General features: G+C 39.2%; 1 protein-coding gene across 1 annotated transcript in view; it reads left to right on the forward strand.

The window, feature by feature from the left end:
* The first annotated feature begins 225 nt into the window (after positions 1 to 225).
* The window catches only part of LOC116333143 (alpha-2-macroglobulin-like), a 38953-nt gene continuing 26770 nt past the window's right edge, over positions 226 to 12408 (forward strand). Inside the window, exons 1-13 of the mRNA XM_039609203.1 lie at positions 226 to 243; positions 539 to 663; positions 743 to 923; positions 1018 to 1171; positions 2905 to 2957; positions 3055 to 3075; positions 3625 to 3790; positions 3866 to 3950; positions 4049 to 4199; positions 10030 to 10147; positions 10241 to 10350; positions 10448 to 10615; positions 10853 to 11080. Coding sequence (XP_039465137.1) covers positions 584 to 663; positions 743 to 923; positions 1018 to 1171; positions 2905 to 2957; positions 3055 to 3075; positions 3625 to 3790; positions 3866 to 3950; positions 4049 to 4199; positions 10030 to 10147; positions 10241 to 10350; positions 10448 to 10615; positions 10853 to 11080 — 1515 coding nt within the window. The 5' untranslated portion in view covers positions 226 to 243; positions 539 to 583. The remainder of the gene's footprint in view (positions 244 to 538; positions 664 to 742; positions 924 to 1017; positions 1172 to 2904; positions 2958 to 3054; positions 3076 to 3624; positions 3791 to 3865; positions 3951 to 4048; positions 4200 to 10029; positions 10148 to 10240; positions 10351 to 10447; positions 10616 to 10852; positions 11081 to 12408) is intronic.

Genomic DNA, 12408 nt, shown 5'->3' on the forward strand with positions numbered 1-12408 from the left:
TATATTTGTCTTTTAAGCAAATATAACAGTCTGTGACATCACTGATGAATCCATCAGTTGTGTTTGAGCCTGTTATCACTACACAAACGTTTGTTTAGTCTTTCCCGAGAAATAACGTCACAAACATGGCAGTCAGACATCCCACGCTGGGTAAAGGTCACGGTTGGTGGCTACACTTAACTCCCAGTGATTTTAGAGAATATCAGTGGTTACACACTACAGTGGGATAGCCCACCACTGACGGTAAGAAAATGCACATTATTAAGTAACACAAGCACATTCGGAACAGAAATAACTTTTTGTAACAGCTGCATTACACTTGGAGCTGATTTAGAAACATCACCTCGGAGCACTGTATGTTACTGTAATGTTTTACACTGAATGACAAACTTTAGTGTCGTGTATAGTTTAGTGTTCAGTGCTGAAAGCAGGATTGGGATTTTGTAAATGTGTAAGTTATTGACTTTGTGGAGCTCAGAGTACATGAGTGCGTTTCAAACACGTGGCTGTAACAGTGTATGTGGGTGGGGACGATCAGCCGATATTTAGCAGAAGCTGACACTGAGGATTATCACAACCAGTCATGGACTGTCTCTGGATCCTGAGCTGCACTCTGTGTGTCCTCCTGAGCTGGATACATGTGGATCAAGCGGTGGCTGAACCGTGAGTTTGTCTTCAGCGTGTTTTTGTCTGTGTGAGTTGTTCACTGCAGTAACTGCTGTATGTGCGATGCTGTATGCAGCCAGTACCTGGTGGCCATTCCTGCAGTTATTGAAGCTGGAGCTGAGGCCAAATTCTGTGCAACTCTCCGACAGCCCAGTGGGACTCTGGTCATGACTGTCACTTTGATGTCCCGAGAGAAGAACACGACCTTATTCACACATACGTCAAATGAGGCCTTTCAAACCTGTGTTCAGTTTAAGGTCCGCAACCAGCACTTTCACACACAAAATGCATTTGTTGTTATCGTAAGCATTATTGGCTTTAACGACTATCTACAATATCCCACTGTCTCAGGCTCCTTTGGTACAAAAGGAGGTGCAACATTTTCAGGTGGAGGTACGAGGAGACACATTTTACTCCAAACAAGTCACAAAAGTGATGATCCAAGCGTATGATCCCTTCACATTCATCCAAACAGACAAACCCATCTACCTCCCTGGACAAAAAGGTAACAATGTGTTGTTATGTTATATATGACATGTAGTTCATTCAAATTCCATCGTCAAGAGCCAGCTGCTCCACCATCTCCAATTTGTGGAACAAGTTTTGTGGTCCAAAATTTGGACACACATACAGTGATTGATGTGAAATGTTTGCTTCATATAGCAAATGTCTTTCAAGATATTTAATATAACATTTAATACGGTCGATCGACCGAGATGTTTGTTCGCACTTTGAAATCCGACTCCATCTTTGAACATAACTATCGTATTTTCCAGACTATAAGGCGCACTTAAAATCCTTTCTTTTTCTCAAAAATGTGTGAAAAAATGTTTTAGTACGCCTTTGGTAAGGTACGAAGCCGCACCGCTTGATGGATTGTTGGAGCATTACGGCTACAAGAGTCAGAAGCCTTGCGGACTCGGTCTAATCTGGGTCCTAAACGCCGTCTACTTCAGGTCCTAAAGTCAAACGAACACTGCAGCATCACTGAGAGTTAAAAACTGTCTAAATTCTTTCATCTGTAATAAAATGGTCAGTGTTGCTGCTTTACCAGGTGTAACAATTAAGTTTAACATCCAGGAATACATGACAACAGAATTTATTAAATTTAACAGAGTTAGAAGTTAGCAGGAAGTTAGCTCGCTAGTTTTGCTAGCTACCTAAACATGATATAGCATGTTCTGACTGAGAGATTTCTGGATAAAAATAAAACGTAAAGCTCTGCTATCACTTTCAACATAAATGAAGACAGAAAACTAAACAGCAGTGATGTTAGTAGGGTTACTGAAGTTGGGCTAGCTGGTATATAATGATGTGCTATGTGATCGCTAGTGACACAGCTATGTTAGCATAACATAAACACAGTGAAGCTGTAGGATGAACGCTAACTTTTTTCCGCTCAATAAAAGTTTCTGATGGTTTTTGACAAATGCAATCGCATGGAAAGATGCTTTAAATGGCCCAAACTTCAGTCAGGAGAACAACTGAGATAATCCATCCACAATACCAGGTTAGTCATTATTATAAGATAAGATAACGTTTATTAGTCCCACACGTCGGAAATTTGTTTTGTTACAGCAGAAAGTGGACAGTGCAAAGTTACATAGCAAAAATTATAAGGCGTTTAATGCGCCCTAGAATCCAGTACGCCTTATGTATGAAAACAAACCCGTTTCAGACCCGTTCTTCGTCAGTGTGCCTTATAGTCCAAAAAATATGGTATTTTAAAAAACAACAAAAGGAAAAAAAAATCCCACAAGTTTGAGACCTGCTGCTGTGATGGAGAATTAGACAGTAATTCAGCTTAACTTTGTAAACGGGGACAGATAGCAAAAAATGAATCATGTCTGAGTCAAATTCTTTTTATGTGACAGTTTAATGGTTTTAATTTTTAAAACTTCATAATAAAATAAATATGTTTGAACATGGCTTTGGAATTCAAAGTACAAAAAAATCGTGAGGGAAGAATATGGAGGGCCTCGGGTGCCAAAATGTATTAAACACATAATTAAATAATGAATTAAATGTGTCATTAATTAAAATATAAATTAGCAATATCAGTTCAATTTCAATAAATTAGATATACGTATATGTCTTATACATGTTAGTCCATTATCTGAGATCTGTCTTGGCTTGCTGTGTAGGGTAACCAATCAGATCTATGTTTGATAAGTAGCAGTGACTTTGTTTTAAAGTATAAAGAGAGAAACAGAGGTAACCTCTCAATTTTTCTCAAAGTGAATTTCAGAGTCGTTACGATGGATAATAAAATGCGACCTGCCAATCAGCTGGTGAGTTTTTAAACAGTATTATTAATAATGCTGTTTGGAATTTGGAGAACAGTTTCTTAACTCCACCTGTCTTTCTTCCTTTTGCTCTTTCTTTCAGTATGATGTCATTGAACTTCAGGTAAGGGGGCGTCTCCAGAAAAGGCTTTTACTTCTCTTGTAAATGCATCAACACAACACTGAACACATGCAGTCAGACAGCCTTGAAGGTTCCCTGCTCACTGCTTGCATACACACTGCTTCTGCAGTATTACTCCAAGTTACTGACAGTGCAAGGTTTAAAACTTGGACAAATTGGGTTGCATGTATGTAATACACACCGTGCAGGGGCCGGTTCTGTCACTTGATGCCCCACATGTAAAAATAAAATGACAGTGATTAAATCAAAATAATAATCTTGATTTAATTACTCCACAAACACAGCCACAGCTTCCCTGTCATTACAGCTTAGGTTTCTTTATATCACTTAATTTTTAAACATTTATAAACAAGTGCTTCACATCTAGAAGGGGACAAAGCTGGTTACAAATGAAGACAGGTCATTTTTAAGTCCCTCTAAATTTATATTGTCCAGTTTTAGCTCTAATGTTGTTGAAAAAGAAAATAAAGAATCTAGTTGGTACTGTATTTACACCTGTGTAGTAGCTGTCACTGTCATTTGATTTAACAGGATCCTCACAGGAACAGGATTGGACAGTGGCTAAATGAATCATCCAATAGCAGAATACTGCAGCTTTCTTACTCCTTGGACACTGAGGCCCGTGAGGGACCGTACCAGATCATTGTGTCAATGGGTGAGAGGAAAATATCTCACAATTTTAAAGTGGAGAAATATGGTAAGTCAGTCTTATTTATTTTTAAATTCTTTGTTGTAATGGAGTGCAAATGCTGACATTCATATTTTTCCCCAGTTTTACCCAAATTTGATGTGACAGTAAATACATCTGAAGAAGTGAGTATTGGGCAGGAAGACATTGAAGCTGAAGTGTGTGCAAAGTAAGGCAAAGTTCTTTCAGGACAAATTATGTGTTGTTGAAAATCTGGAGTTTGGAGAGCAAATGACTCACAATGTTTATGTATTTTTCTTTAAACAGGTACACGTATGGACAGCCTGTACCAGGACGTGTTACAGTCAATGTGTGCAGACCTATTAATAAGTACTTTTTCCGTGGTGTATCAGTGCACAGTGAGGATGATTTGGCCCTATTGCAGATAAGTGCGCCCTGCCACACAGAGACAAAGCAGGTACAGTTATGGTTTTATTTCTCTCTAACCTTTTTTCCCTGATACTTTGGGTACATTTAGGCCACTGCATTAGCATTACAGCATACAGGTTGCCTGCTCTACCCAGATGAACTGGCGCCGTATGTTCTCTTCACTGTTTTTCCCTACATGTCATCATTTCGTACTTGTTTCATCCACGGATTTGAATTTTTAGTGATATCTCATCTTTCTTGGATGGACATGTCAGTTCCAAAGGAGTGAAGTGGTTATTGTTGTGCCTAAAAGGCTGCATAGGTTGTGTTGGTGTTTCTAATATCTGCTAGATGATTAGCATTACTGGTAAGGCTAAGGCAAGTGGTGTGTCTCATTATGTCTGTTACACAAAAGAATACAACTTCTGTGAGAAATCTAAGAACTTCAAAAATACTCTGATCTGACTGTGACACCTAAACAAGCTGAATGAATATACACATATCCAAAGATTCAGCTCCTGTTTTAAGTTTGAACAATTTAGACTGATTTACTGAGTTACTGCTCAGTGTTGGGAAGGTTAAAATGTATTCCACTACAGATTACAGAATACATGCCTCAAAATGTATTTTGTAATGTATTCAGGATACGTTACTCAATGAGAGTAACGTATTCTGAATACTTTGGATTACTTAATAACTTATCATTCTTTTTACTACTACATGAATGTACTATTTCTGTGTGTTTTATTAGTATTACTGAAGGCTACTCGCCATACCAATACCAACTAGATTTTTAAATCTTAATATAAATGAGTAACAGTAGGTGGACATTAGGTAAGGCTGCACTTTTTGCAGCGAGCTCGTATAGAAAACTATTCCGCGCATTTATAAAACAGGTCAGCGACTCCGACAGTACTAAAGGGACCTCTGGCTAATACGTCGGGTTTGTGTTGGGTTCTTAGCTGAAAACTAGCTTTACTTTGTTGTGTGGGTCAACTTTGCTAGCGAGAGACAGAGAGAGGCGTTGAAAGGCTGCTCCAACGGAACTTATTGTTTCAGAGAAAAACACGAACACAGAGTACAGTCGAGTCTCAGTACAGTGGCTTGCTAAAGTATTCGGCCCCCTTGAACTTTTCCACATTTTGTCACATTACAGCCACAAACATGAATCAACTTTATTGGAATTCCACATGAAAGACCAACACAAAGTGGTGTACACGTGAGAGTGGAACGAAAATCATACATGATTCCAAACATTTGGTACAAATAAATAACTGAAAAGTGGGGGAAATAGCTACAGTGGTTTACTGAAACATGCAAACACAAATGGAAATGCAGCCTGAACTCTGTCAGGCAAGCTTTCAAGAGTTCAAGCCCCGCTGTTGTTGGATGTGTTTTTGCAACAGGCTGCTCGACAATAGGATGAAGTTCAAACTGGTTCTTTGCTAAGTTGTCTGTTATGTGTAGAAACAATAATCCATTGAGGCAGGTGTCCTTGTTGTGCTTGGATGGTTCATAGGTCAACATAAAATGACTGATCCAAATAAAGGAATGAAAAAAAGTTCTCTAAGAATGATCAGGTATGGGGACTGAACTGGAAATGACTGTAAAAGCTGCCAAAGTCTCAACACAAACTGCTCAAGCCCATTTTAAAAAATCCCAAGAAAGTTTGGCTAGTCGGAAGCCAACAAACACACAAAAAGGTAGTGGGTGAAGATTTTTTCACAGTACTGTATAATGTATATATAGTAGTACAGAGATTTTAAGGATGTAAATGAGATACTGCTGGGAAACTTAAATGATAGTGGTTTTGTGAGGTGATACCGTCATACTGCTATACAGGCCCAGTTCCAAAGCATGTTTGGGATGTTGTGGAGGATACGGCGTCCGTGTTTTCCAAAAAGAATTTCAGATTTTGAATCATCTGAGCACAGAGCACTTTTCCACTTTGTCGTTTTAAATGAGCTTTTGCCCAGAAAAGAATGCAGTGTTTCACATTCACATTTGACTTCTTCAGAGCAGCGCCCTGACATACATGGGGCGCTGCTCTTGCAACACTCAGCAGGTTGTCTCTCTCTGTCAGTGTCAGTGTTTTAACTTATTTTATTTCATTCTTTTATTCCTTTATATATATATATATATATTTTTTGCCTGAGGAAATCCTACAGCATCGGCTTGTGCTTTGTGGAACTTCTTTTAATGAAGATGGGTTTTTTATTTCGCATGGTTTTATTGGCAATCCTGACGGTTGTTTGGAGTCAGTGCTACTCTCAAACAATTACATACTCACGGGAGTTTCTTCTGGATCTTCGTGGAAAGGCCCGTCTCTGGACTCTTTTCACCCTCCAGTGTTTTCCAGCTCTGGATTATCCAGTAACCACAGGGGCACTTTTGTTTTTAACAGAGTCAAGCTAGGAAGCGGGGTAAGAAGGGAGGCCTACGTCAGCGATTGCGGAAGCAAATACGATACAATTGTATTCCTTTACCATCAATAATCCTGGCTAATGTGCAGTCTCTGAGGAGTAAATTGGATGAACTGCATTTGAATGTCGCACATTTACGTGACTACAGGGATACATGTCTGATGGCATTCACAGAGACTTGGCTCAAGGATTCTGACCCTGATTGTTCTCTGGAACTAAATGGCTTCGGGTTTCCCATACGTTTGGATCGAGACCCCGGAGCTACCCAGAAATCTCAAGGAGGAGGGTGTGTTTGTATATAAATCAGAAATTGTGTAAAAACGTGACCGTTCAGTGAGACAAGTGTGTCTGCCTGAAATTGAACTCCTCTCTGTGTCTTTGAGGCCGTTTTATCTGCCGAGGGAATTCCCACAGACCAACGTCACCGTCGTTTATATCCATCCTAAAGCGAATCCTAAGAATGCGACTGACACCATCTCCAACGTCATCCACTCACTACAATCTCTCTCTCCTGAAGCCCCTAATATTGTTCTTGGGGACTTTAATCGCTGCGACTTGAAGAAAACACTGAGCAGTTTTTATCAGTATGTGAACTGTCCCACACGCTTCAATAAGACTCTGGATCTATGTTACGGTTCCATAAAAGGTGCATACACATCTGTGCCTGGCCCCGCCCTCGGATCCTCAGATCACAACACGGGGCATCTTCTGCCAGTTTACAAGACTGTGCTGAGAAGAGAGAAAGTGAGGAAACACCACATAAAGGTTTGGAGTGACGACGCCTCTTTAGCCCTGCAGGGCTGCTTTGACTGTACAGACTGGTCAGTGTTTATAGAATCATGTAGAGACATTAATGAACTCACTGACACTGTCTGCAGCTAGATCTCCTTTTGCAGAGACATGATTATCCCTTCAAAGGTTGTGCATTTTTTCCCTAATAACAAACCATGGTCTTCAAAAGCTCTTATGAGGCTGATTCATGAAAGGAAAAAAGCTTTTTCAAAATAAAATACAAGGATAAGGTAGAGGCGGAGATGGGTAGCAATAACTTAAGGGTTGCCTGGGCAGGCATGAAACACATGACTGGTCACTGTTACAGTGACTGTAATAAGATAAGTCTCCCTGGTTTTAGTTCAGACTCTCAGTTAGCCAGTGAGCTGAATAGATTTTATTTGCGATTTAATGATAATTATAATTCAAGGAATACACCAGGGGCCCCTCAGCTTTGTTCTTTGATGAAAGAAGGGTGCAAAATCTTTTTAAAATGACTAAGACTAAAATAAGTCCAGGTCCTGATAATATATGTGGCCAGGTGCTTAGAACATGCGCTGAGCAATTATGCAGTATTTTTTATTACATCTTTCTTTTATCTCTTCAGCAACAGAAGGTTCCAGAGGTATGGAAAAAATCAATTATCTCTCCAGTTGCTGAGACCACAAAACCTACATCATTAAATGATTTTAGGCCGGTCGCTTTAACATCCTTAGTGATGAAGTCCTTTGAGAAACTTGTCAGGAAGGAAATCCTGCAGTAAGTAGAGAAGCTTATAGACTCAATACAATTTGCATACAGGCCTCGTAGAGGTGTTGATGATGCAGTGGTCACTCTGTTGAACTTCCTTTATCGCCATCTTGATGGCGCCAAAGCTCATGCTCGGCTCTTAATTATTGATTTTTTTTCAGCTTTTAATACTATCCAGCCACATCTTTTAGTTGATAAGCTTCTTAACCAGTTTAAACTTGAGTTTAATCTCGTTGGTTGGATTTTAGACTTTTTAACTGACAGATCTCAGTGTGTGAGAGTAAACGGCTGTTTTTCCAAACAGCTGAACTCTTCTACTGGCTCACCACAAGGTTGTTGTCTCTCTCCTCTACTGTATATCTTGTACAGTAATGACTGTCGCAGTACACAGGCCAACAGGCATTTCATTAAATATGCAGATGACACAGTCATTGTGAGCCTCCTTCATGGTGAAGAGGATTCCCATGGGCCTGTTGTGGATGAGTTTGTTTCGTGGTGTGATCGGTCCTTCTTAATGATCAACACCTTGAAAACCAAGGACATGGTTATTGACTTCAGGAAGACATCCCCCCATCCTGTGCTAACAGTGGTAAATGTGCAGCCATTGAACTGGTGGACAGTTATAAGTATTTGGGGGTTGTTCTTGATAAGGCTCTGTCCTTTGAGTCACATCTTGCTGCTACAGTGAAAAAGGTTCAACAAAGACTGTAGTTTTTAAGGAGGTTGAGAGGTTTCAATGTTTCATCTGAAATGATGACTCTTTTTTATAAAAGTTTAATTGAATCTGTTTTAACCTTCTGTATCATTGCTTGGTACGGTAATATGTCCTTAAATAATAAGACCAGACTTAACAACCTGGTTAAAGTGGCTGGTCAGATTTCAGGGAGGTCTCAGGTCCAGCTTGTGGACTTTAATAACAGGCAGGTGCTGAGGAAGGAAACCTCTGTCCTGTTGTGTTCAGATCATCCTCTCTTTAATGACTTTCAACTGCTTGATCGTCATTATAAAGTCCTGCAGTGAAGACAAAGAGACATAGATTGTCTTTTGTACCTACTGCTATTATCATAGCTAATAGCACTAAACCCTGAGTGTTGTTGCCATTGCACATTGCACTTTTTTGATGAAAAATCTAGGTTGTTTTCTCAGGCTTATATCATATTATATTATATTATTTTGGTGTGTGTATGTGATGTGTTGGCTGTCTGTTTGTTTGTTTGTACGGACATACTGCAAATCAATTTCCCGTTAGGGACAATAAAGTTACCATTGACCATTCTTTGCGCAATGGAGCTTTAACCTGCGTTTGTGGGTGGCACGGTGAACTTTGTGTGCAGATATTGATTTGTGAAAGTGTTCCTGAGGCCATGCAGTGATCTGAGTGGCAGAATGATGACAGTTTTTCATGCATTGCTGCCCGAGGGCCTGGAGACTGCAGCCATCTGATAGTGGATTTCAGCCTTATCCTTTGCTCGTTTTGATGACATTATGCGCTGCAGATGATGAGATATTCCCCATCTTGATAATTTTTCATTAATGAAATTATTCTGTTATTGTTCTACAATTTGTAGACACAGTCCATTGCAGATTTGTAAACCTCCGCCCATCTGTATTTCTGAGAAACTCTGCCTCTCTATGAACAGAGGCCTGTTGCCAGGTAACATAATCAGTTGCAAAATGTTCCTTCAGCTGTGTTAGTTTAGTAACACTGACCCCTCCAGACTTTTGTCCCCCCACCCTACATTTTTTAAGCATATTGCTTTCGTCAAATTCAAAATAAGCTCATATTTTTCATGATTCTGTAAAATCTCATAGTTTGAACTTTTAATATCTTTTATAGATTCGATTGTGAATGAGATTTGATTCTAATTTTGGTTTATTTCTAGTAAAATTGTATCGCACACAGCAGTGATTTTCTTTCTTTATTGTTCTTTCCAGGCAGACAAGACTGGCTGTGCAACGTTTTCCTTCAACATGTCAATTTTTACTAAAGTTGACCAAAAGGTGCTTCAAGATGTTCTGGATATCAGGGCCAAAGTGGAAGAAGAGGGAACAGGCAAGTTGTGTTTTTCCTTTAAAATGACACATCAATGTGTATTTAACCAAAAAGACATTCACAGGATTGTAACATGAATGTTTTTACATTCAGGTATTTCACACCCTCAAGAGAAGAGAATCAGGATTTCTTATGTCCTTGGAAAAGTGTCTTTCATTAACATGCCCAAGGTTTGGGAACGGGGATCTAATGTGGAAGGAAAAGTAAGCCTAACATGTTGTTTTCAGCTCAGTTTGTCGTAGGAAAGCACACTTATGTTATTTGTATTTTCCATTGATAGAGCATTGTGTTTTTCAACAGGTCAGAGCAGTGTACCACAATAATACACCAGTTTGTGACGCACCGGTCTACCTGTTCACGGGACAAATGAGACAAACACACTCACTACAAAATCTGACAACTGACAGCAACGGTGTGGCCTCATTTTCTTTCAGCACTGATAACTTTGACCAGGATATCCAACTCCATGTGAGCTGACACACTGAAACAATGTGTAATTTAATGCAGTCATCACAGCAGCCTGAAGCCACAATTGGTTTCTGATAGGCTGCAAATGTTCAAATACCTCCCACAATAAAATGTGGCAATACTGAAATAGTTTATGACTCATCTTCCTCCACCTTTGCCTTGCTTATAAAGATGGCCTTATTCACCAATGTTATTTTTAGATCAGTTTTTAAATTTTTGTTTCCTATCCTCAACTAGGCAAGCCTGACACCAACAGTGGACTACCCAAGATATAGAGCTGCATTCTATGACAGGGGATTTCACATATTATCCATGTCCCAGCCGTCTTCTCCTGATATTAAAACAATCAGCTCTCTAGAGGTACAGACGAACAATAAAGCAGTGGCCTGTGACGCAGAAGAAGACATATCAGTAAACTACACTATAGTGGGAGAGTCTCCAGGGTCTGTGGATGTCATTTATCTGGTGAGTTATCTCTGGGTTTACTACAAAGTTGAACATGACCAGACTTTTGTGTGTTTGCTAAAAAACTACTGTTGTAAAACCCATCATGACTGAAGAAGACACTCTCAGTCCATCATGAGAATCCAGCAGCCTCGATCTATTTCAGCATAAATACTGATCCAGCCCAAACTATATGCTTTAGCAAAACTTAAAACTAGAGATGGCATGATACCACTTTTTTATGTCCGATACCGATATCATAAATTTGGATATCTGCCGATACCGATATGAATCCGATATAATGTATTTTTTAATCAATAAAACTGTTTTTTTAATATCTTGCTGCATTTTGTATAAGTTCATACTCAAGTTTAAATAAACAACAACACTAAAGCTATTCTGTTATACCTGTATGTAAAAAATACACTGCACCCAAAATATTTCATAGTTCAGCGATACTGATCAATCTAATAAACTTAATCCTCCCTATTCTGGTATTTTAAAGAGTACTTAGTAGAAATATTAAGCAACCTAACTAATAGGGTTGCAAACTCCCAGCAAAAAAAAAATAGGGAACCACCCCCCACCCTCCACCTGATGATGCTTAATCGACGTAATCAATTTTAATTTGATGCAGGGTGAAAAAAAATGCACAGAAATAAATTATTTTTCAAGAATAATTAAATAGATTCAACATCTTTCTTCAACAGAATTGCAGAATTCACAGACGGTATCTTCCCAAAGGAAAAAGTGCTATAGCTTACTAGGGTATATTAGACTTAACAGTTACTATATAGAGTAATGGACTTCTATACATTTTACATCAGATTAAAACTTTGGGTGTAAGATTCAGATAATTATTTATTAAAAGCTAGACATTTTAAATGAGAATAAGAAAGAAAAGTATGTCTTTGTGCCCCTTTTCCCTGTTAATGCCCCTATCGGCCCCCTGGCTAAACTTTGCTAGATCCGCCCCTGCACAGTTACCAGCCGTCAGCTACGTAGAAAAGGATCCTGGTGTAGAAAGTAATATTAAATAAATTCTAACAACAGTTTATCAAGCTTAAACGTGCTGCTGTTGTTCAGCCGCTGGTTTCCTCTTTCTGGTGCAAAGTGGGCCAAAAACAAATGTAACGCTTCCGTTCTTCATGAATCACAGACGCTCAGAAAGGTTGGCTGTTCACTGTTTATTCTGCACAGTGCAAACGTGCCTGCAGAAGACAGAAAACACTTAACATGTCTTCTGGTGGTACCCGCTATTGTAGCTCCCTCACAGTGCAAACGCGCGCTGTGTTGACAGACTTACAATCTACTTCTTAATAAAGAAAAGATGGAAAATAATAATTTCT

This window comes from Oreochromis aureus, linkage group 3 (genome assembly GCF_013358895.1).
Source record: "Oreochromis aureus strain Israel breed Guangdong linkage group 3, ZZ_aureus, whole genome shotgun sequence".
Taxonomy (NCBI): domain Eukaryota; kingdom Metazoa; phylum Chordata; class Actinopteri; order Cichliformes; family Cichlidae; genus Oreochromis; species Oreochromis aureus.